The following is a 27017-nucleotide window of genomic DNA, read 5'->3' as shown; positions in this document are numbered from 1 at the left end:
GCGGTCAGTGGTGGAACTGGGTGCATTGTTTAATGCATGAATGCACCTCCATATCATTTTGAACTATAGAGAGTTGGATATGCCCCAGTGGTGGATAAGAATGAAATGCTCCCCAAGGAATAATTGGCTGTTGTGTTTATATTGAAATCTGCACTACCCTCATGCACCACCATGATGTTATACGAATAAACATTTCACTGGTGTTCTCTTGAATTTCCTAGCTTCTGTATTTTAATATAAAAGTAAACCTATGGATGGACTGAAACTGTTTGACTTGATGTGTGACAGAAACCAAACGCACTGGAATATTTGGCAGTGATTCATAAAACTATGAGCGACTAGGTGGAACTGAAAACAGCTCTCACAGGGCTGTCCCCTCTAGTTCTTTTTTTTTTCTAATTTTTTTTTATCTTTCCTGCAATTTTCACTCTTTAGTTTTCAGTGTGTCTGTTGCCTGCAGCCAAAGGTAGTCGAGCTCCACGCAAGCCTTGACATAGTAGGTTGCCATGGTGGCTGGCTATTTTTCTAATTATGTCATTTCCCCTCTTGTTGATGGAAACTATTTGGTGACTGTGACGTGAATGACAAGCTAGGTCCCCGTCACGGTTTTAGCAGTGTGCCCTTAACCCCGGTGATGTGGTCCGTGGCCTTGGTGTTATTTGCTGTCAAATTCCTCTTACAGCACCAGTGTAGACTTTAATGGCAACAGAACGGTTGTTTAAATTGGATTGTGAAGCAGAGAAACAGGTCAAAAACCACAACTCCTTTTTAGTTTTAATTATCCACAACCTAGAGTACTGAAGCTTGATAATTAAACTGTTGTTCTCAGAGACAGTCATACAGATACATTTTATCATCATATGCCTTTTCTTTTGTCCTGTGAATCGCTGTAGCTAAGATAATAGCAATACAAAAAATGGACATGTAATACTTTTGGGGAAATTGAATAGTATGACCTGTAATATTTTGGGAATATTTGTAAATGCCTGCCTCTGTCAATGAATGTCATACCAGTGAAGGTAATCTCTGAACAGTGCTCGTGTGTTAGAGCTAAATTGTATGTTTGAGCTGCACCCCCCTCTCATTTCTCTTACCGTGTCAGACAGTTGATGGCTGCCTGCCCTGCAGGGACTCACAGGGTCGCAAAACACACTGGATCTGTTGATAGTGTGTTTAGAGCCTACAGGAACTGTAAGAGTGATACATAGGAAGCATGGAGGTATTTCACAATGCAGGACAAGCAAGTTTGTTAGATAAATGTTGTAATGTATCATGACATAACCTCGTAAATTTCCATTGATGTAATGTTCAGGTTGTGTTTCTTGCGTTCAGATGATTATTATAATTACCAGGAAATATTTTTAATGGGTTTTTTTGTTGGTCGAGTGATCCCAAACAGCAGTGATACATGGCTCACCCAATCGCTCATGCCCCCTGCTCTATGCTCCCTGGCCTCCATTCTCCCCTCTCCCCTCGTCTTTACTAGCCCTTTTTTCTCCCCTCTCCAATTGGTGCCAGTTGTAAATCTCATTTATGGCCTGTGGGCTGATTAGAGTGAGAGTGAAAAATGTGGAGTGGAGGAGGGGACCCGGGCCTAGGTAATACATTTGATTCAGTTCCTGCTTTCCTGGAATCTGGCATTCATTTGATAATAGTTTATGTATTAAACACAACATGGATGTTTGTTCAGAAGAGGGAGATAGAACAAGTGACGATTGTTTGGAATATGTGGCTGTAGTGTTCACCTCCACACTGTGACAAGAAACAAACCAGTCCTTTATGAGTATCCTATGTCCCAGCCAGTGTCCAGACCTGGAGGCAATGTGGATCTGTCCCAAGCCACATAAGAGCTTTGTAAGAGATGAGTGAAATGGAGGGGAGCATGCCACTCTCTGGCATTCCTCACTTCTTTGCCTTATGGATTTCTGTGGAAAAACTGTCAACATCCCTCTGAGAAAAGCAAGCAATGATTTCAAAATGGGACTTATCCAGGAAGGAAATATGATAAGTATATCTGTGTCCACATTGATGGGTGACTGAGTACTGTGTGTCATTGTTTCAGTTAGGAGCTTGCATTTCAAAACACTCCCATGTGATGAACAGAGAAGGATAATATAAAGTGTTATTTGAAGGCTGGCATACAGCATGTGCTGTAAAACTTTTGGAATTTAGTATGTAGTTGTAGAGTGGTCAGATATGACTTATTTTACACCTACAGACTTATTATCAATGACACAAAGTCAGTGGTCCTGTCTGCGTCAGACTCTTATAGCTGACCCTAGGATCCTTGGTGTTCTTGTGTTAGGTATTTTACACAAGATGAGAATTCATCAATTGTGTGTTGACCCTATATAACAGGGGTTGAACGTAAAGGGTTGACCCTTGTTTCAATGTGCAATGTTAGTGTAGTTTACGGGAAATGGGAATGTTTTCTCATGATGTTCAGCCTGTGTCGAATTTAGATGTATTAAAGGTATTTGCATGTATGACAGTGCCTATATTGTTTATTTTCTAATTTAATTTTCTGTCTCATCACTCCTGAATCCAAACTTGACTGAAAAGGAGATGTCAGTATACTCATATTTTAGCCCTTAAGCAATTATAATAGTAAGTGCATTAGTTTAATTTTTATGTTGGGGTAAAATCTGTTATGCAATTCATAACGTGACTGTAGAACTTTTTTGCCAGATCGCAGTGGAACAAAACCAAAGTGAGTTCTTTGTAATGTGGGTGTTTTCAGAACTAGAGAAAGCTGAATGTGGTAAGCCTTTTTAAAACTGTGCCTTCTCTGCAGCCCACTGCTTAACCACACATGTTGAGCAAATCCCTTTACTGTAACAACAGTTAAATCAAGGGGGGGACGTAGAGTGAAACCTTAACATCACTGTCCACTGTCATAGTCCCTGCCTAGAGGCTCCAGTGTCAGCAGATATGATCCATGCACTTCACATCATGGACAAGGCCGGCTTCTATTCTGGGAAAATTAGCATTTGCCAATTGATTTTCTAAGCTTGAATCCTTAACATGGCAGAAAGGCTGGTAGATTGTTGGATTTTTTTGCAGCCATTGTGTCCATTAAGCAGGCGTATTTGCATTGCTATATGTAGTTCTGAATTGTCATTTTACAAACTTGGTACAGGATACTCTCAGGTCTGTGGTTTGGTGAAGTTTTTTTCGGTCGTAAATTTGAGTAAAAACTCTATTTGCCATTCCTGTTTGCTAGTGGATTGATCCCCAGGGTTGTTTTATATGTGTCCTTCAGGGATAGAGGACATCTTGTTTATCACAAAAAGGAACAGTCTGTCTGTATTGGTCAGCCTATTCTAATGCCGCTGCTATGAGCTGCTCTAAGTCAGTCAGATCTTGTTTCGTCCAGCCGTATTTGTATTTGTAATACTGGCAGTACAATATCTTAACTTACTTTTGTCTTTGGAGAATGGTTTAATTAATCTAACAGGACCTGCTGCTTGGATTTATGTGTGTTTATGCAAGTGAGGCAACAGTTAGTTTTCCAGTTAGTTATTTTCCTTTGTCCTCACCCATCTTTCATAGTTATGGAGACAGTGTTGGAGGTGGGATTTGTGAAAAGAAGCATTGCACACTTCTACTACAGTGGTGCAATGCAATAATACACTGTAATTTAGATTAACTTGCATATGCAGTACGGAAACGGATATATGAGAGCTGAAAAATAACATTATGTCTGCTGATATTAGTGTATTTAAAGGTTCAGTGTGTAAGATTTAGGTGAAAGGAATCTATTGGCAGAAATTGAACATAAATAATCCTAGTGAAGTTTTCCCAGGTGTGTTTCATCTAAAGTGTATGAATTGTTGTTTTCTTTACCCTAGAATGGGCCCTTTATGTTTAGATCCTTTATATTTACATTGGCAGCGTGTCGACCACCTGATCACTTTTCTATAATGTTCAAGTGCAGCTTGTGTCAGTCTGACAAATTTTCTGTGTAGTTTCTTCTAACTAGCAGTGGAGCCATTGTTCCAGAGGTAGCAGCGTCAGTTGATCCTGTCAGTCAGCCAGCCCAGCTAGCTGAAGCCTACTGATGAACTGAACTGAACTTAGCATAGCCAAGTGGCCCAGACAGACATTGACAGGCTCCCTGACGCTGTGCATGTGGTGCAATATTCTCACGCCTGCCAGAGAAGTGAGGTCAGTCTGAGAGGAATAGAGTACTGTCTAGATTTGAACAGCAGAAGGGCAGAGTTCACAAAACTGAACCTCTACAGGCAACTGTCCTAAGTTAATATCACTGTCCTGTGTATTTTTTCCAGCACAGGACAAAATTGGTATTATTGCTAATGTAATGTTTTAATTTGTGTAAGAATTAACGGTTATTTTGAATTGTTCGCTCCAATCTACATTTCAGAATAAGCTTGAGCAGGTGCTCAAGCCTGCCCTCTGTTTGGATATGTACTATACACCATTATATTTGGTCAACTGGACTCACAGTTTCCATTCATAAGGTCACAACAGTCATTACACCACTGTGATACATATTTAAAACCTGTCTTGTGTCACACACTCCAGTTCAGTTGTCCAGGTTTTGCTTCCCAGTGCTCCATTGGTAGCTTGTGAAATGTGCATGTGATAGCTTTTGCCTGGTGTTATGACTGACTCTGAATAACCACAACTGACAGGGGCGTATACAGGGGGTGGCGATCAGATGCAGGGAACCAGCTGCCCCCAATCAGCAGCAGAATACGTCCGAGGGTCAGACCGGGTGAGGGCTAACAGCCGATCCTACCATCCTGCTCTGGAGGGAGGGAGGAAGGAAAATACATGCAAGGAACACAGGGACATGGAGAGATATAGTGAAGAGAGAGGGATTGTGATGGAAATAGGGAAACAGCTGGGCATTACAACACAAGGAAACAAAGAGAGATAGTAATGGAAATGGGGAAGTAAGTTATATCACTGAGAGAATATAGGGCTGGTGATGGAGACAGTGAGAGTATAGAGTGGGAGGGTGACAGAAATGCAGAGGATGGATCATATATCTAGAGAACATTCACAAAACAATGTTAGAAGAAATCAAACGTAAACTTAGTCTGAGGGGATATACAGTAGGTTGTGTGTTTGTTAATTATAGCTCCTTTTTATTTTTGTGGGTTCTCTGCAACAGATGACCCTTCTATAGATATATGATATATCCAGTAGCTTGCACAGTAATTTTGTGCAAAGACAATACACTTCTTTAAATACCACAGGTCTTCTTCTTCTTTTTCATCCTGAGATATTTGTATTCTTAAATTTTTTTAGGTTTGCACCTGTCGTGTGTTAGAAATGTCAGCAACACACTCATGAATTCTCTCACAGGCTCACTTGGACTTGTTTCTTGATTTTTTTACTAGTGGACAGGCAGGAAAAGTTCCAGAAAAGGACATTTCTATTCTCACATACAGCCCCTCCTCCGTCAAATGTGTAGAACGTGTCCGGACCTCAGTGCATGTCTGAAAGCAGCTTTGTTGAAACAGACTAACAGGGCTGCTCCCTGTTAGCATGTGTCATCATCCTTCTTTTCTGAGGAAATTAGATGACTGACGAAAAACGGGGCAAAGAGGCAGCTAAGTGGATCGTTGTCTCTTTCATCTAGTCAGTCTTTGATCTATTTCTGGTGGGTGCCGGTGGTGGCAGGAGAAGTAGAGGGATTTGCTCCCTAAATAAGTGTCAAGGCACCGTAAACCATGGTTTGTGATCTGCTCTTTACGTCACTCTGCTGCGCTCATCTCTGCTGTCACCTTTACCCCCCTTTGCCCCCCCCCCGCCTTTTCCTTTATTTACAACAACAAAGTCGTCCTCTGAGCCAACGAGAGCTCAATTAGCTTCACCCTTTATGAACAAATTACTTTAATGTCTCGTTCAGCTGGTGTTTATGGGCAAGAAGATGCTCATCATCATGACAAAATGGTGCTGAATAGCCACTTGGAGAGAGATTATGTTAATCTAATTGAGATTAAACGTTATTCCTTTATTGGTACCTAAATCGTTGAAAACTGCCTTTCAGTTAGACTAAATTGGTCAAATGATTCAATGTCTTCCTCTGTGCTTCAGTTTAGAGAGTCTCTTTGATAAATATTTGAGTGGGCAAAATGCAATAGTAATAGGCTCTTTGAGCTGAATTTGTTTCCATTTCTTGTTTCTTGATAATACAACAGATTTGGTTATACAGTCATTCAATCATTATTCTCTATTCAGTGTCCTATCGGGTTTACTGGGCTGTTATTTCTGTAATGTTGAATGGAATTTCTTTTGTGTGGAGGAGAACAAGAATAGATAGGTAGCTAATGTCTATGTCTTTCCATATATGTGCTTAAGGGGTTTGCATCATGCATGTGTGTGTCTGTTTGCGCATGTGTACACAGAGGCAAGTATAGGCTTTTTGTTTAGAAAAAGGTGCTGATTAATAATGTAGACTGTTTTGAATGACAGAGTGTTGTGTTTCCCTGGGAAGTAACTTGTTCCTTTTATGAATATTTCATCACGGTAACTAATGAATCCAGCCAGTCTAGGCAATCATAACCAACTAATGGCCCCCTTGCTGCTGTGGTGTAAAGCAGCTGAACCCTAATCATTTCTAACCTGATTACTGGTGATGCTGATGGACTAAGAGTGGTGGTGAGTGAGTTTTGTGCTTTGGATGCAGTGATTGACGTGAGCCAGATTGTTACGAGTGAAGACAGATGCACACTACAACAGGAGAGTGGCACATGCCAACAGACATGTGGATGCTTGCAACATTACAGTTAGTGATGGATTCAAGTGTGCAAGTGTATTGATAGTGCTGCTGTTATTTTCGTGGATGGGGGCCCGGGGCCCTGACCCCAAAGAGATGCAAAATGACCACAATGAAACTTGAGACAACCCCAAAGAGACCACGAATGGGAACAGAGGCATGCAAAACAACCAAAAAGAGGAAGAAGTCATGTTAGAGCACGTTTGACTGGTATCTAATTTATTCAAACAAATTCAAACATATATGGTCCCTTATCTATTAATCCCTGGTTACTTTGTACTTCATACTGTATCTCACACCCATCCTCTTTGTCTTTCACTTCATTTTTCCCTGACATTTCTCTCATAGACTTGTCCACACTGACACAGAAGTAAAGCAAAACAAGTTGTGTCTGCACTGGACCTGTTCAGCCAGTATTGCTGTGCATGTGACCACCAGAGCATTTAACAACACAAAGATATAACCACACCCAAAAGATACTGTACATTGACACGGTTTCAATCAGTGTCACGCACAGTAACTTTAAACCCTCATATGGCCATGGTAAATCACTACATTGGATTGATTAAAATGGAATTTAAAGTTCCTCTGTTGTGGACACGCCACATGTAGAAGATTTTCCCTTTACCTCAAGAAGGATTTAGTATAATGCTAAAGAAAAGAAATAAGATAAATATGACAGGTGATGAGGTCACAGTTGTCAACAGGACAGGGGATGACTTTGTTTTTTTCTGCTGTAGGACAGAATATGTTTGGGTTAGGGTTATACATTTATAAACGTGTAATGTGGGTGAATTAGGATCATCTGTAGAAGATCCCTGTCTGTGAGGTCTTCAACTCCAACCTCCAGAAGAATTTCATCTGCATCCCAAGGGATGTTGGGGCACATGGGATCCAAGAGGTCCATTCAGAGCCTCCTCTGCCAGGAGACAAAGCTTTCCTTTTATCAGACAACCTAAGTTCCCACCCTTACCCAGGCCATGTTAGTTTGGTAGTGAATGAAAGATTGTAATCGCGGATACAGGTAGCTGAAATGAGCATACTCCATAGGTTGGCTGAGCTCAGTCTAATAGTTAGGGTGAGAAGTTCTGAAATCTGGAGAAGAGCTATTGTTCCAATGCATTAAAAAGAACCAGTTAAGGTGGTTCAATACTCTGATTAGGATGCCTCCTATGTGCATTCGATTTTAAGTTTTTGTGGCACGCCCAACTGGGACCCCAGGGTAGGTCAGGACCTGATGGCGGGATTGCATATCCCATCTGACTTGGGAACGCCTCAGAATCCCCTAGGAGGAGCTTGGATAAAGATGCCTGAAATACACTGCTTAGCCTACTGCCACCACCACCTGACCTCAGATGAGTGGAAGAAAATTGATGGATGGAACAGAAGATGCTTGTCTCCCACACAGTTATACGAATGGTGGGGACGCAAAAGGAATCAGAATCAGAAATGCTTTATTGATCCCAGGGGGAAATTGTGTTTGTTACAAAGTAACAAGTGGGAAGTGGGATAAAATGATGTTTCTGTCTAAACCGTAGCAAAATTCAGCATTTTCTCCCTGACCTACATTCATTTTAGCACTATATATGCATGCATTCCTCTTTTCTATTGTCAATACATGCATTTGTTTTACTACCAAGTGACAGCCTCATTCCATTCTATTACACAAATATCTGCGTGTGGAGCAATAATTATATATTAACACTCCACATGAGTATTTGTGAGTGAGATGGCACACACGCGAGGCAGGCTGGTGGTTCTCCTCGTGAGCGTTAATCGTGATTTAGCAGCTTAAGGAAGTCACACTTCCCTGGATGATCCCCATGTGCTCTGGCAGCCACTGATAGTCAGCAAAGGCCACCAGCACACAACCAGGGAGCCCTTGCTACCACAGACTGCATTTTCGCTCCCATCTAATGTACTTGCGAGCACATGTTGGGTGCTGTTGCTATCAACACACACAGTGAACGCACATCTTGAGTTTTTTGAAGTGACAGAGCTGTGCTGCTTGTTAACCTCTGTCTGGCTGACAGGCACATGGTGACTCACACAGCCAAGGGGAACCAACGGCCTAGAATGAAGCCACATCGCTGGAAAAATCTGTTTTTAACTGAACTAAATCTCCATGGTTGCGTGTCCAGTCCTTTTTGTGGGATTAACACACAGTGAGTGCATTTTGGCTAATTCAGTGTATAGTGAATGGGCTTCTTTCTTTATAAGCATTGTACAATTGCTGCACATGAAATGGCCTAATCTTCCTGCATGTAGCTGTGTTGGCCACCCAGAGAGAGAGGGAGAGAGAGGTGGAGGGAGGGAGAGACACATGGTAGGAGACTGCACAAAAACCAGCAACCTTGTGAGGTAATTAATAGATTTAACAGATTACACTACAAAAGACTATCTCTCACCCCCCCTCTCTCTGTCTGTCTTCTCCCTCTCTCTTATACACACTTTGCTTAGCCGTCTTGATTCAGACTATAAATTCAAATATTGACAAAGTAGACAAATTTTTATATAGCCATGATGGTTATTAAAATGCCTGATGTGTGTGCTGAATTTATTTGAATGAACTCCTTGTCTCTCAAGTACAGCAGTGGATGAGTTTCTTTCTTTATCTTTTGTTTTCTTTCTGCCAGAACTCAAAGCCTCTGATAGCTTTCTTCATCACCTCCCTCTTCCTCTCTGCGGAGGTTAAGAGTAGCAGGGGGGTTTTGCTGATTTCCGGCAATGAGAGGCCTTACAGGAAGGCCATATCTGGGACCACTCTTGCAATGATCAGTATCGATTATCCTCAGAGTCTTGCTGGAGGAATGGGGGGGTTAGGAACAGGGGACAGCAAAAGACAGATATTTTTTTCTTTCTGTTGCTAAGAGACAGTAACTGGCATAGCACTGGAGGCTGTGGGTGGTAGGGGGAATGACAGAGAGGGCATTATGGGAAAATGCTGGAATTAAAAGCTTCTTGTCAAATATTCTGTTAAACATAAAGCAATTCTTTCATTTGAAGAAATGCGCGGAGGTAATGTAAGTGGTAAGCAGGGGTGTGGGGGTGAAGAGGGTGAAGGAATGACGGCGCATTTTGACTAAGGCTAATCAGGAAAACAATGTTTTTTTCAGCTGTCACACTTATTGATCAAATCATTTCTTCTACTGAAGAGTGCATACTACTACTACTATTACTACTGGTAAAGGATGTGTTTTGACTTTCACACTTGCATGGTATATGAATAAATTCACCATTCTCAAAATCTGTCATACCAAGAACTAATGTGTGACGTCCTACTACGTATGTATTCAGACAGCTGTCACATAACAATCGCTGGATGTCTTTGTTCAGGCACTCGAGAGTACAACTTTAGTTTCATAAGCATCACTGAAACCACAGAATTCAGTAGAATTTTACAATTCTATAAATAGAAATAGAGTAACAAAGTTAAGTTTCTGTTTAGTTTCTTTCACCTATTTACATGCTTGTTTTCTATTTGCTCTTTATTTTATTGTATTTATATTGTAAACCAAAATGTCACACCTACACCAAGGCCAAACAGTCCCCTTATAAAACCACAATTAAATTCACCAGATCTGGATTTTTATTCATAAATATCAGTCCCCAAACATTTTCATCAAGATCCATGAATTTGTTCATTCACCAAGTTTTGTGGTAATCCATCCATTAGTTTGGGCTTATTCTTGCTTAAAAACAAACAGACCAACCAACCAACAAACAGATGTGTGAAAACACACATGTGTAGTTTGAGAAGTGTTAGAACCAGGTAAACTTGGGCTAATCTAGAATTATCAACCCAGGTTGAATACTGTTCATCACATTAGCTACAATAATGCATTTATCCTGGGTTACCTTTAGCCTGCGTCTTGGACTGAAATGGGTAAAAGAATACTTCAAAACCACATTAGATTTGATGTGCCTATTTCACCTCTGTCCTAAATTGAACTGGAATTAAAGAACTGCTGATTCATCCAAGCCTGTAGTGTCCTTAGGGTGTTGTATTCAAGTACAATTCTCCAGCAGCAAGGGGGGCCTCACAAGACTCGCAATACACTGTTTACCACTGCTTTCATCTGGCCCTCAGAGGCTGGATGCTGGTCTTACATATTTAGAAAAATATCTAATATCCTTTTGCTTAAGACCTCCTGCCGAGGACATTTGCCACTTGGTTCTTTGCATTGGGTTTCCCCACATTTGCGTCACCCTTATCTGGACAGTATCACACTGGCAGCCTGAGGGTAAAATGGCCTCCCTTTTGTGTGTATTGGCTGTGTCAGTAGTGAATTTGTTGTGGGTCAGGTCTCTCATGCTCTCTCTCTCTCTCTCACTCTCTCTCACATACACACTCACACACATGCACATTCTCAGACACACAACGGCCCTCTTATTTAGACCTTCATGTACTCTATTAGGATTTTTTACCTCGGCTTTATCCCCAGTGAACATGTCTGGCCCATGTTCAATACTGGTGGCAAACTGGAGGGGGGCCTGAAGGAAGGAAGGTAACAGTTTGAGTAGTTTGGGGCAAGGGAGCGTTACCAACATTACACAGGTGAACATTGTGGAGTGTTGAAAGACTGGACTGATTCAGTTGTCGAACCAGGGTGATTTGTATGATACTTATTAACCTTTTAAATCCTGAAGTAACAGAATTACATTTAGTTTTTATTTTATATTTTGCAAATCTATTGTCCGAGTGCACGTACTGATAGCGAGCAAAAGCTGACTTACACATTCCAATTTATATTTTCATCAGACCCTAGCAGTAGGCAGCGGGAGTACAAGCTGCAGCCTTTTCACTCAGGGTTATTTGGTCTCTGTGTGAAACCATATCAGGACAAAGTAGGTCATTGTGGTCAGTTTCCCAATTATAGGCGAGCATGTGTAATTTACTGAGGCAGATTAAATGGGGAAATCTGATGTAAATGTAAACAAAAGGATAACCCCATGACAGAAACCCCCTGGTTTCATAGGTTTATGAGCATATATTTTTAATTTCTTCTGTGTGTGTGTGTCTGTGTAAGAGAGGACTGGGGTTGGGACCTTGTTAGCATTGCAGGCAGCCTTCAGCCTCAGACAGTCTGGTCTAGCCAGTCAAACTTGTCATTATATCGGACACCCACTGCTTGAGCCGTAAAACCCATACACACACAGAAAGGGCCTTGTGAGTGCGTCGCATGCTAACGACCTGATTACGCTTTACGGTTGTGAAAATGTCCTATACTGTGCTTAAGTGCATCGCCATTTAGTCTAGGTTTCCAAAATATCTGCGTCCCATATGGTTCAAGCTGTTGTGGACCTCCTGTGGTGATTTTAATTGGTTCTCCCAGCAAATGTGGAACCTTGTTGTCAGATGACAGCTAACGAGGGCTGTCAATCAATAAAAACATAAACCCATACTCTGCATCATGAACAAGATCTGGATTCAGGTTTTGTGGTGACAGAGATGGCAAGAATTAGTCTTGACTTGGAAGATCAATTATAAGTCTAATTTGCTGTAACAGATGAAAGTAATTTATAACTGTAAAACCTGTATTGTTTTTTTTAATTATATTTCATTCTTTAATATCAAAGTTATCTGTTTTCTTTTAAAATAACTAACTGCTTTTATATATTCTGTTTACTGTTAAAGCGTTAATATAAATATTTTAAAATTCAACCTCTTATCAGTTGAAATTAAATGTTCTTATACTCCTTTTTTAGGCAAGTGTTACAACTCTATCATCGTTTATTGTATAATAATATATGCAAGTGGACAGTTCTTCAAAGTTTTTACTAGGATGTGTCTGAAAAGAAGCAACATTAGCCACACCTTTTCTTTAATGGCACCATTCTAACATTTGCTTAATTGTTTTATCTACTTTTCCCACATGCCTCTGTATGCTTCCACTATATTGATCTGATGGTGATTATCTTTACTCATCTGTACACCCCCCATCTCCACTGTCTTCCTCAGGTCATGGAGAGCGTTTACCCCTGCTAGAAGTACTACCTAGGACAAAGCCAGCACGTGGGTGGTGGTCAGAGGGTGCTTTGCTTAAGTCAGCTGGTGGTCATGTGTGAAGCTGTGGTCTGATGCCAACCCTCCCCTCAGCGCTGGCCATGGACGGGGAGAACTACCTGCATCCAGAGGGCCCTCAGCTGGACAGCAACCTGTTCTCTGGTGTCTCCTCTAACATGGAGGTATATTATTGCATTTAGTTGCAACTTTATGCTTACTCACTTAAATTTAAAATGTTTTGATGACTCCATTTAATACGAATCTGGTGAAATAAATTCCTTGAATTAGATTATGGTAATTCATTGTAATTGATTATACTTCAGTTTTTAGAGTTTATTGTACCTTTGCATGCTTTTGCTATAGTATATTTAAAACATTTTGTTGATAGTAATGGCATGTTTTGTAATAAACATAAATATATATTAATTTTAATTATGCTCGGTATCAATTAGCAATCCTATGTGATTGTGCTTAAATTGAAGTCAGTATGTAATACTTATTACATGCTTAAAGTATGTCATGACTGTGTTGGGTTCAGAACAGTGTTAAATGACAGAGTTAAACAAGGTTGAACACACTGACCTTTTCTTTTCACTGCTTACTATCTCATATCCTGCATCTTGTGTAAACATACTACAGATGTACCCAAACCTAAAGTCACTACACATCAAATAGACATCACAGACATCTCTGTGGTCAAACAGTCATGTAAAGACGTGAGAAACAAAGTGACACTAGTCATGATATTACTTGTTGGGCCCATCTGGTTATTGCTTATTGTGAAAGAGACAAAATATGAATGGGTCGTGTCACTTAAATTTTCTGTGCCAAAGGTTAAAGTTATCTGACATTACAGCAACTTCCTTATTTTAAATAGATTGTTATGGTCTTAACATTACTGAAAAAGTACATTTGGATTTGGGTTTAATTCTAAAATCTCTGACATAGTGACATATGACATAGTCCTCAAAGTCATAGTCCTCATAGTGACCCAGATTCTGGAGAATCTCTCCAACCGAGGCTGATGTAGCTGAAATTGTCTGCCTCATGAGGAGCCTCTAAGGTGGCTGAAGTGACCATTTAAGGGATGATATGACACCACTTAAACAAACAAAGTCAGCATTCTTTCTGACATCAGTTACACTGGTGCAGTAACATCAAGCTGGAGCGTGACCTTTGATGATGTCATTGGTGACGGGGTTCAACAGATGCCCCTCCCCATCCAATTGACTTCAAACTTGGTGGGTGGTTTGCAGTGTTGACTGTTAAGTGTAACGGATAAGCCTTTGAACAAATGACTGAGAGAAAGAAATGTTCACAGATTTCCATTTTTGGTGTTTGTCAAAAGATATGCATAGTGATGCATAGAGTCTGTGTTTTTCGTGTTTTAAAAATATATGCAAGTCATGTTACACATACTCATTATTATATTTGTATGCTTTTTACAAAGTTAAAAATATTTTAATTTTCTGTGTTTTAGAGTTCAATATACGCGTCCTCTGGATCCTGGGGATCTTTTTCTCAGCAGGCTGAATACAGCATACACTGCCCTATGCAATCTGGAAACCAGTAAGTATTTACAATCTCACACGTATTACAATACCTTTTAATACCATAACAAAAGAGTGATGGTGTGTCAGCTGAAAACATGACAAGCAAATTTTCTTTGTGCACTGTGCATTCGATACATACATGGGAGCTGAGAGACTTGAAGAGATTTTTTGTAACAAATACCATGCTCAGTACTCACAACTGGTGACATACTTTACATTGAGGGCTGTTAATTGTTGGACTTAGGCAATAACTGCCCAATGGACGCTCATGGAGAGCTACCAATTTGTACCAAGCAAGCCATGTGTTGTGGGTGTCTTGTGTTGTTAATCTATACTTCAGCTATTGGTGTATATTGGACTATTGTATTATTGTTTTTGACTGATACACCGGCATGACAAACAAACATCCTTCCTCTTTATTTGTAGAACTTCTATAGAACACAGTTATAAAAATAAAATGTACTCAAATCATTAAAAGAAATACATAGTTATAGTAACTATGGTAATATGTAACAGGCCAAAAACCATAAATTCACAAGTGTATATCTTGCAACAGTTAGTATGTTACCATAGGATATTAAATGTATAAGAACATTTCTGAAGATTAAAACTGTGTTACTGTAGGTTAGTGATTGAACTGGAAAGTGATTTATGCTGCTTCACTTTTGTAAAGCACAAGGATATGTTTGTGGTCAATTAATCAATTAATGTGATGCTTTTGAATAAGAATGTAATCTGTTTACTATGTGTGGTACCAGCCCACATTATCATAAAAGTTCACTTCTGTGAATGAGAAACATGAAATTCACCACTGTCTCAGCCGGGCCCAAAAGTTTCACACTTCTTTTTCAAATCTTGCTTTGACTAAATTTTGAGTTGATCTGTTCCCAGCATTGCATTGTTGACACCTCGAGTGACGAAATATCATCAGACCTATACATCAGTTCTTAAGCTAAAACCAAATCACCAGCTCTGTTCATTGGGGGTGGTCTCTTTTATCTGCCCTCGTTCATTTCCTGTACTGGGTGGTCCGGCGTCAGCTTTACTAGGGAGGTTGATCTTAACATCTTGCAACTCAGCTCTGTTTTTATGACTAACAGTAGTAAGCAGCTTGTCAACCAGGCAGAAGCAGCTACAGTCGTCGTCTGTACTGCATCCATTTATGCAGAAATCACACCCCAATACACAGTTTGTGTAGTTGTACAATGCAGCAGCTGTTCAGCACATTTTCCTTGTAGCACGTCTGACCTTTGCTCAGCCTTCGTGAACAGGGATTTCTACCATGAATGAGAAGAATTGTGATGCAGCTTCATTTTCGTACAATAACAGGCCCTACTTAGATAATATGTGGATTCAATTTGAGGTTTGGTTTGATATCTACAATTTCTCCTCAGTAGTGAAGGGATCTATTTTGTCTGAAACTAAATTGTTCATGTTTTTAAGAAGCAAAACCTCTAAAAGGAACCGTGTCTTGAAGCAATGGTGATTTGTATTGTTACTGCTGTGTGTTCACCTGAAGTTCAAGATGACGTGAGATAACAGTCTGTGGTTTTCAGGTTCACTCAAAGTGTAGATGTCTTATCTCACTTTTCATGGTGCCTTGTTCAAATATGATGAACATCAGCATGTACCATTGTTCAAATATGATCAAGATCAGGATGTGCCTGTGGTTTCCAGATGTTTGGTGTGACTGAATATCATCTACGTACTTTATGGTTATTGTGTTAGAAAGAACCTCATTTAGAAAGAACAATGTCTTGTTGTTGGAAAAAGTGGTAGTTCTCTTTTAATTTCTGTTAGTAGATGTTTGGTCCAAGAGTGACCTTGCAGAAATGTTCTGAGTTAATAAGAACCATTACTCTGTCACAAGGTCACTCTTTGTAATTTATTGCTGTAGCATTGCTCTGGATTAGATTAAATTGAAAGTAAACAGGGCTGAGGTCCTAAGCATCCATTTCTGCATCTTTTCTTGTCCTCTATCTACATCTCTACCTGTTTTCTTCAATCAGGCTGTTGTTGAAATGTAAAAAAAAGTCCTACCCAATCACTTTTCCTTGACCTTGTTGGAAATCGTCATGACGTCTGGTGCCATATCTTTATGTAGATAGATTGTGCCTGCCTCAGTCTCCCTTTTCCATCGTATGCTGCTTTTATCATATTTTTTCCTCTGTCCTAACGCGTCAGTCAGTGATTTATGTTTTTGTTTTAGGACCTTGTGAGATATAAGTGAGTAAGGTTGTACTGACCTGAGTGAATAACTCTTTGCCTGTTCTTTCTGTGTATTGCTTCAAGACATATCTGACCGTATATCCAAACCACTGCCACACCATTGATGTCAAGACCTTTTTTGGCACCAGCCCCTCATCCACCATGCAGCTAGGTCCTGTTCAATTGGTCCTAAATGAAAGTGACCCAATAATAGAGACACATGATATAGTTTGACCAATCACCAAAGCTTCATTCTTTTGGTTTGTAAACGTAGCATGGATTCACTTTATGAGGGGAAATCTTTGTGATAAGCTTGAAAATATGATTTGGACGTCTTCAAGATGGAGCTTGTTACAAAAGATCGCCCACGATTATCTCCCCTGCACTTGTCCGGTGTCTTGGTGGCTAGGTGTGTGCTCTACTGGTAGAAGAGACACAGCAGAGTGTGTGACGTTGCCAACCAAGCACTGAGACAAACTTTTCACTTTCAACTTCACCCTGCTGACCATACACATACAGACAACTTTACCTAAGCCAAGGTTTTATGTTTGCTTGTTAGTTGGCAGGATTATTAAAAAAAAACTACGGAACCTATTTCCATGACACTTTGTGTAGATTGATTAAAGCCGTTTCAGACATAACCTGCGGGTAAAGCCCGGAGAATTGGGTCCGGGGTTTACCCAGAGTTTGCCTGTCACACATGCACAATGCAGCGGGAGATTCTCAACACAGACTTGTTCACAACAGCATCAAATCCATATTAATTCCACTGCTGAGTTTAAGTGATTTTCTTTATAACACACAGACACCAGTTTCGGCTCTTATCACCACAAACTCTCTAGACATCATTGTCCGTGTCTTCAAGAGGTGTGTCACGGCTTTTTCACCGGGAGATATTTTCCCCTGCTGTGTTCTCACATCTCCTGTCTTTCTACACACTTAATTCTAGGAGGCCAGGTGCATGTCTAAAAGCAGCTAAATAGATATTGATGAAAAATAGCAGGCATGTATATATACTGATATTTATGAGTGTGGCATTTTGGTGCAGATCCAAATAAAAATCTGAATCTAGTGAATTTAAATATGGTTTTATAAGGGGACATTTGGGCCTTGACATTTATATACAAAGTGTCATTCTAGTTTCAATTATGGCATTAAAGCCAGATAACTTCCTTGCTTGATAACAGAGCCAGAACAATGCAACATATAAAAATGTCACTATCTACTAGTTACAGATTGCACTGGACATGTTGACTGATGCAAACAAATACAGTTTAATGCTGTAAAAACCCTGATAGTGCTCAATATGTTATTGAACTTTCTAAAATACACTGGGTTTTCCTGTTGTGCTCCTGTTTTTTTGTCACAAACAATGACAAGAGGGAAAATAAGCAAACAACGGTGGCAGATTGTAGAGTGTGTGTTTACGTCTGTCCCTCACAGCTGAGTCTGGTCGGAGTTTACAGCAGAAAAATCCAAAACATTCCTCTGGTTTCATTTCTATTATAGCTCTGATTGTCTGTGACACATTGTAAAGTTATCAGTCTTGAAAGCTCAGATTGTTTGCAGTTGTTAACATGGCTCTGTGAAATGGGACCACGCCACAGACCACATTTCAAAGACTTTCTGTAGACAAGTCAGAGCTGAGCTTCTAAATATCCCTTCTACAAAGTTTAGTTGGACCTGCTGCCTGCCATTGCTGAGTTATTCTGTGTTGATACTGCCCGCAGCCCCACACTGAGATATTTCCCAGTGCTGTGACTTCAAGTTCATTTACTGCTGGAAGTGTCAGAGTCACATTTCATGGGTGTACTGACTGTAAGCAAGAGTTCATCCAAGGAATCTCAGCAGTTGATTATTATCTGGTGTCACAGTACTCACAATACAGTCTTGGGTTGTTCAGGAGACTGTTTGATAAACACCTTCCTCTTTCTGTGGAAGTAGCATTATGCTGTTGATGATCCATGAGGTGGAAGATGGACGATGATCCACTTCCTCGTTTCACACCATTTTTATAGCATCAAATAACTAACTAAAACCAAACCCACCTTATCAGTGGGATAAGAACTACCTAAAATGACAGAAGCCATCTTTGACAAAAATGCATTTGAAATGTATTTAGACATTTTAGTTTTGTCCATGTCCTATCTGCTAACTTGGAGGAGGCAGGGTTTATAACGTATTCTGCAGCCAGCCTCTAGGGGGCGATGGAAATGCTTTGGCTTCACTTTTGGGCTGCTGTCATTTTCCCATCTTATATGCAGCCTGTGGTTTTAACTTGTTTGTTGCTCCCTTAACAGTTAAAAAATGGTAAGAAATCCAAAGCATTGAAAAAACATTACAACTTTTTGATAAAGCAAAAATCCACCTGATCGAACTTAGATGCAGTGAAACATGTTGTGTGTTGCATAATTCAGGTGATACTCACACCTTCTTAACTGGCAAAAGCACTAACATGATGCTCTTTTAATGTCTGTATCCATAAATACATGAAAGTAGTGACTTTGTTCTGGAGTTTGCATCAGTAGGTGATGATTTGTTTTTACAGTATCTTAAAGGGAATCTTACATTTTTTTAATTTGAGCTTTGAGCTTTCCATGATATTTCACTTTGTGTAGGTGTTATATTGTATAGGTATTAGCTGAAATGACTTGAGAAGAAGTACTCACAATGATCTGCAACGTTGAATTTGATGATGATTGAACAACATTTTAGTGTTTAAAATATCCAGCAGTTCTGACACTTTCAGCCCCTAATTATGGTCATTACTAGGAAATGAGTCATTCAGAGACATTTGTTGATAAACATCATTCTAGCCATTTGACCGATGATAATCAGGTATCTTTGTAAATGTCCACTGATGGAAGCCAAATGTCCAAACACAGCATTGGTATGTGCCTGGCCAGCATGTTTGTAGCCTCAAATCAAAAGATTGTGCAACCAAAAGATGGTTCATTTGATGATCAGTCCATAACTACAGACTGACAGTAATGGAAGGCTACATATACACAAACAGTAAGTCAATCAGTATCTTTGGACAAAAGCCCCTAACCAGCTTTGTGTTGTTGGAAAGGAGCTGATGCGGGTCTGCCAAGACTACTGCTATAATAATATCACTGTTGACCAAAATTCCAGGAAGGGGATTTCCACTGTGGATGATTGTTATTATTCACTATGAACTCATCAGCATATTTGTAGTTTATATTCATCACTCATCATTAGAAAAGTTTCCCAATGTGTTTCTACGGACATGATGGCAGAAGTCACAGCTTACTATTTAAAAAAAAAAAAATAATAATAACAAATAAACTGTGTCGCAGCCCAGAGATATTTGTGATAATCCAAAAGATGACTTTGTTTAAGCAGACACTCACTAATAATACTTGAACATGTATATATTGAATTTTGCTTCATGTTGTTGTTCTTGCTGTTCAAAAAAAATCACAGGGTCCATGTTTTCACAGACTGGCTTCTATACATTAGCCTGGGGCTGCCCTTTCATCCTCTTGGTGTGTTTTGAACTTAAATCAATCAGTCTCACTGATCCCTGGCCTGTGGTTGAGGATACAGAGCCAAATTCAAATGAATCGCTTTGGCCAAGCTCATTCCCTCTGAGCCTGAGCCCTTGCACATGATTGGATGAGAGGAACATGGGATGTTACGGTTAAAGTCCCACGTTGACAAAGGTTTAGTTTTGCTTTCATTTTGAGAGTGGATCCACCACTACGTGTAGTGGCTTGTGGCGTTATGATGACTAGTAGTCAGTTAGAAACTGAAAACGTCTCAGTGGTGATATGAGGTCTGTAGACATACATCTGCTATTGTAGTACTGGGTTAGAAGAATGATTGGTTTTAACAAAAGGAGGACGTTGGACCTTCAGATCAGGTTGGAGCAGATTTGTATTCTCTATCTGTATCTCTTCGCTTATATCCTTTTCTACCTTTATGGCTGTTCTTTGCCTTTTCTTTATTTTATTTTTTTACAAATCTCTACCTCTTTCATGTTGAACCTAAGTGAATATGAATTTCTGTTATTCTTTTATCTTTGACTGTTGAAGATTTGTATTCATTTGCAGTTTAGTGTGACATTAACCACACTAAATGTGTATCTTTAAGCTGGTAGGTTGGGCTAGCATTAAAAACTAGGGGTTGAAGTGGAAAATGACAGCGTCCATTTCATTTCTAACTTGTTTGATTTAAAGGAGTTTTACAAAATCTTGAGCAGAATATGTAAGGACACAAGATGTGACCCATGGCCCAGGCCCAGAAGCTGGTGGATGTTGTGAATGTGTGTATTTTTAAGCTGACAGGTTGTGCTAGCATTAAAAACCAGAGCTTCTGAAAGTATAAACTGATAAACTGAAAGTGTGTTCAACTGTTAAGCCTGTGTGCTGTGTTGGATTTCCTAAAAACAGGATGTAATGCTATAGTATAGTGTTGATCACCATATTTGTGGTATAAAATCACTGGATCACCTCCTTGTACTGTTTTGACTGTGGCATTTGATCACATGTTTTTAAGTGTCCCTTTCATTTCTCTACTGGAGCTGTTTTTTGCACAGTAGTATAAAGCTGTGTTTTTACAGTTGTAAGGTGTACATATATACAACTGTGAAGAAAACCGCATGTGTCAGTTTTACTTTTTAGTAAACACACTAAACCTCTTCTTTCCCATACAGGCAATACCACTTTAATAACAGCAGCACTACCACCACCACTCCGGATGTGCACATGGACGTGTACTCGGGATTCCCTGAAGTGGACTTTTCCAGCCTCAACCTCCCCAGAAATGGAGATTTCCCACAGGTAAGTTTCACATATCTGCTGTTCATATTTATATTTGTACCAAAGACACACACACACACACACACACACACACACACACACACACACACACACACACACACACACACACACACACACACACACACACACACACACACACACACACACACACACACACACACACACACACACACACACACACACACACACACACACTGTATTGACAACAAGCGGCCACACAAACACACTCAACTCACCTACTCAAACACCGGTTACCACTCCTCCCACCCTCCTCTTTCATCTTGTCCCCCATAAGTATTCAGCTCAGCTTAATTTACCATCGAGCAGTCTGATTAAAGCCTAGTGTTGTCTAGACGACTGCAGCGGTACCTGCCCCGTTCCTGTCAAGGCATGTCATTAATAAGACCCTGCAGTTTTACTTTCTTCTACACCTCCACAGCGCATCTTCAGAAGTCAGTGTTATTTTCAGTCACGCTTGGATTGAGTCCACAAAGTGAGATATGTTTCAGGAGCCAGTTGAAGATGTAAGACTGTGTCTTGAAGCTCTTTTGAATAATTTGATGTCTTTAGGATTAACTCTGTTTATGGAATACAACTGTAAGAAAAGAACATTTATTCCAGGATGTGAAATGTTTGATATCGGCAGTGAAATAAAAGTGCAGCCTTCTCCTCTTTCAAATATTTACCCCCCTCCCCCCAGCTGGTTTATATCCATCATTTGCATTTTGTATATCTGTGCACTTTTGTGTCCATACAGCCAATTTCTTATAGTTAGCATTGTATGAATAGCAGCCAATTGTAATGACACAGACCAGTGACTTTCTAATCTGAGGCATATTTGGGCTGAGTTGATGAGCGCCATTATGGAAGCATATAAAAACACAATATGCTATGATAATGAGTTTTAAAGAGGGGCAGTCATGGGTTACAAGGCAGAGTGGCAGTATCCCCCTCATGATTATCCTGTCTGACAGGAGAAAAGGCAAAGCAATTAGGGGTTGGTTCAACACAAGGCCAAAGCAGTAAATAATAAGAGAACGGGAGCAAGAGAAAGGGCATTTCTTACCTTAATTATGCATTTTTATGGCTTTTCACTGAATAATAAAACATTTTCCTATTCTATCACTTTAAACTGCTGTTGACCTGGATTTTATGTCCCCACAAATTCAAAATGTTGTGTAAAGTTTATTTCTTGTTCACAGAGCAGATGTGAGGTCACATTTAACACTAATTGTAGCTTGAATAAAAAGTGTTAAGGTTCAAAGTAAACCCGACATGGTTTCTTAGAATACAGGTTCCTGCGAAGTTATTTGTTTGTGCTTTTAGGACAACAGACTCAATTCCATTCATGTCAGATCAGCACCCCTCGGACAAACATCTGAAAACCCCAGCAAATAAAAGTGAAACCACTGATATCTCTATGACTAGATACCACTTGGTAAAAGTGCAAAGATCCTCAGCTCAGTTTAGCCCATCAAAATAGAAACTGAAAGGTCATTCTACAGGATTACATCACACACTTATAGAGAACTGTTATATAGTTCATTATCAGTCATAAAACTGATAAAACAACTTATTAACATTGTTGTATCTATACAACTCAGAGGTTGCTTAAACACTTATCAAATGAGGCAAATTCAAATAAAGTGATTTTCCTTCAGCTTGTGACAGAGCTTTTTATGCCTCTTTGATAACTATGGCCAGATGCCTTATGCTGTCTGGTTGTCACAAACATTTACTTGGACTAAAACATTAACTGATGTCAAGTTCACGGTGAACTCACAAAACACATTTGTGGTCATAACTTGTGAACTATGACAAAATACATTGATAAGGTGGGGAGATTTTATATCCAAGAGATCAACTTCACTGTGACATATTGATTCACATAAAGACATTTCAAACACATAATTCAGAAACAGATGGAAGAGTCTGTGCACGACATCCATATTGAGAACATTCCAGAGTCTTAACTGTGTGTAGATGAGTGTGACACACATAGATGTAAACTGAAACTTGACTGGCTGGCAGAGGCATACAACTGGGAGGCAGTGATTCTACTTTGTCTCTTGCAGCCTAAGTGTTTGGTAAAAGCTCAAATCAAAATTGTGGAATTTATTCAACTTGATGTTAAGCAAGATTTTGCCAAGTTAAGTCCTTACAGGTATGCATTAGTATGTCTGACACAGGAATGCTTGCAAGAAGAAGTGTTGATTCTGGACCGAATTGTAAACTCATTCTCACACCAATTTAAGTTAAAAATCATTGGACATTATCAGGTGCTGCTAGTCCTTTGTTAACTTTTGACGTCCATTTTGAAGCTGTATCAAACATATTTGTTCATCCAGAGTTTGTTGCTTAGGCAAATGTCCAACCATTTCTATTAACATGTGATGTAGTTAATAATCAGCAACAGTTCAAAAAAAGTGATTGAAGTGATAGGAAAATGGTTTATTATAAGCTGCGAGAGGTTTCATGAACAAAGGCGACACATGATGGCTTTGTACACAAGGGAGTGATGTCATCACGTGTGTGGTGCACGGGCATGAACTCTCTGATTCACGTGGGATTCCCCTAGTTTTCCATCTGCCTGTCTTAGCACATCTGGTTATCGTCCCTACAGGTAATTACAGGAGTTCATGATTATGTGATACATGCTGGACGTTATCATCTCCGTACATATTCAGAAAGGTTTTATGTGACAGTTGAAATTTATGCTTGGTTTGGTTTTAAGTAGCTCCTTCATTATTGGAGCATTCATGAGCAGCAAGTTTGGTTGCATGGTACTGGAGACGTGTAATTTTATTTTGTCTGTGTGAGTGAGTGTGAGGGAGAAAGACGTTGTTGTGCTTGTGTTGTGCTTTCTCAGCTGTTCTTTCTGGTTTTGGTTTTGGTCACTCCCTGCCATGTGAGGCATGCAGAGAAAATGTAAGTCACGGGGTCATCGTGACTAATCCACTGCCTCACACTCAGCCCCCTATTTCCTTCTACATTTTCCCCATCACATCACATCACATGGCGACCCTGCCTTACTACATTTTAATATATCCATGATCAGAAAGCAGGATTTCTTGTCTTGTTTGTGGCGTTGAACCATGACAGAAGACATTTGACCAAGTGCAACTGGGTAGAATTTTTGATGTGATTATTTTTGCGATTATTTGTCCCATGACTGCCATGTTTACTTCAGCTGTTGAGTCACTTTGGTTCGCACGGCCTAACGACTTTGTTTATGCATTTCAACTGAGCTCTGTTGGAATATCCTCATATTGTAAGGAAACCCACCGCTGTCGCATGTGGACAGGATGTCCTTTTCTAGATTGCCGGTAACTTGAAAATAAGAGCCAAATGTTTGTTTGTGTTAGATTTAATAAACTTCCCTTTGAGACTCCATATCCCAACGAATATCAGTCAATTACAATACATTAGCTAACAATTGGAATGGAATACATGGCTACTATACAAGGATATGGATGAGATTAATGCCCCACATTTTTTTGATAATTTATTTGGGCTGAATGTCCCAATTACATCCTAATAGAAATGTCCACAGAAAGGTTTTTGTCCTTATGAGGTGTCAAGTTGCAAGTAATTTATGCATGTTATAAGATATTCATTCATATTCACTTCAAGTGACTTAACTTCTATAGATGTTTATATTTTATTTCTTTTCAATTGTATAGATAGTTAGAAAATGGCTCTATGAAGTTACTGACAAAGTAATTGATCAGTGATATGTCAGACTCAGAACTAAACTTCCCCAGAAATAACAGTCACACATTAAACTACTAGGTAACCTAGGAGCCCATAAAATAAAGCGTTATCTAAACACTCGGCCAAGATCAATGGAAACTTTGACAAAACAAAACTGTGGCGTCATCATGTTTGCAGATCTTGGTGCGTTCACACCACACCATCACACTAGTGATGCTTTTTTTGCCCTTACTAGAGGGACTAGTAAAGGCCAAAATGTCCACTACAAGTTATACATTTGGGGTCCAAAATTATCACTAGTCATACCAATGGTGCTAAATGCAAATCAGAAGACAGGAAGGGGTCATAAATTGAGGCTTCCTATTGGTTGTCCAGAAAAAAATCCATCCGGCTCAAATTTACTGTGTTTACTGCTGGCTCGGCATTCCCTGTCATAAATGAATCATAAATTAAGAGTTAAACAAGAGAAATAAAATTACATAAAAAAACAAGTTAAAAACAAACCATAAAGAGTCTTTCCAGCACCCAGTTTGGAAACTTGACAATCACAACCCTTGCCCCGCCTACATCATTTGCATGGAGTCCACTAGTTACACCAGTGATGCGTTTTTGACGTTACTAGTGTAACTAGTGAGGCTAACAACGTCCAATAGTTACACTAGTGCCATGTTTGACCTTACCAGTTGTACTTTGTATGTTATCTCGACGCACACAAAATTCAGGTCATGTTGGGTGTGAACTCACCAAGTCTATTGACATAGACATACTCACCTTTGCATCAATTATGCTAGTCTTCTTCTTTGGAATTAGAACCGCTCTATTTGCTAAATACTGTACATAATCATATCAATATCATCATGAATTTGTCTTCAGCCTTTTACCAAGCTGCAGATTAAAGTTTAACCAAGCTGGAGATTAAAGTTCAATGTCTTTATCAAAGGTGATTGCATTACTATATCCACAAAAGATTGTACATGTTGTTAAAGGGGGTGAGATTCCCTGAGCACCCATGTCGTCAAGAAAACATACATCTCTCCATGGAAAAACTCATTTAATCACAGTCTATGGTAAATGCTAAAGTTCACTGATTCCAGTAATGTATGCATTTAAGAATACCTTTGCAGTTACACAGACTATAGCTCATCCATCATCATAACCATATTGTGCAGACAAGCAAAGTTGAACTCAAACGATCCAAAACAAATTCAGAATCCAATGGCCAATGATACACTATATGTATCATACTGGATTTACAAGGAAATCTTTAAAAAATATGCACATTATATCGAGAAATGTCCAGTTGATTCATAGACAAAAACATTTTTTTAAACGTTGAAGGTAACTGAAAGAACCTTGTTTCTCTGGCTTTACCAGCACTGAATATTATGTTGTTTTTCTTGATTTATTTCTTCCCGTAAGCAAATCATAAAACCAATGAGTTACTTCCTTGTAAGACACCAGCAGTAATTTGAATGGCCCAGTTTACAAGGGGAAGTTAAAGGTTAATTTGAAGAGATGTCAATGGCTGCACTGTTTTCTGTAAGGGTGTGTGCTCCACCTGATCTAATCTAAGTTCAGTTTAGCTTTGGATAGTTAAGCTTCTATATTTCCTTTATCTAATAAGAACTGCTCTTTTATTTACATTGCCAGTTGCACATTTGCAATTTTGAGACATGGGTAAAATCTGGAGAATTGGCTTCAGAGTTTACCCACAGTTTGCCTTTCACACATGCACAGCACAGCGGGAGGTTCTCTGCATTATTCAGGCGAGAGGTGGAGCAGCCGGGTGCAGCAGACAGAGGCAGAAAGTGACGTATTCACGCCACTGCAGAGACCACGTGGTTTTCTTTACAACACAGACACCGGTTCTTATCACCATAAACTCTCTAGACATCTTCGTCTGTGTCTTCTGTGTGTGCCACCGCCTTTTCACCTGGAGATTTATACTAAGAGGCCAGGGGGATAAAGTTCGCAGAAGG

The 27017-nt window shown here is 39.7% G+C and overlaps 1 protein-coding gene across 1 annotated transcript in view; it reads left to right on the top strand.

Annotated features, from left to right (window-relative positions):
• The window catches only part of si:ch73-63e15.2 (protein strawberry notch homolog 2), a 60149-nt gene that overhangs the window by 1308 nt on the left and 31824 nt on the right, over nt 1-27017 (top strand). Inside the window, 3 exon segments of the mRNA XM_034582687.1 lie at nt 12714-12940; nt 14239-14327; nt 21198-21324. Of these exon segments, the coding sequence (XP_034438578.1) occupies nt 12833-12940; nt 14239-14327; nt 21198-21324 (324 nt within the window). The 5' untranslated portion in view covers nt 12714-12832.

This window comes from Hippoglossus hippoglossus, chromosome 4, assembly GCF_009819705.1.
Source record: "Hippoglossus hippoglossus isolate fHipHip1 chromosome 4, fHipHip1.pri, whole genome shotgun sequence".
In the NCBI taxonomy this organism is placed as follows: Eukaryota; Metazoa; Chordata; class Actinopteri; order Pleuronectiformes; family Pleuronectidae; genus Hippoglossus; species Hippoglossus hippoglossus.
The sequence above is the reverse complement of the archived record's forward strand: the minus strand, read 5'-3'. Positions and strand labels throughout refer to the sequence as shown.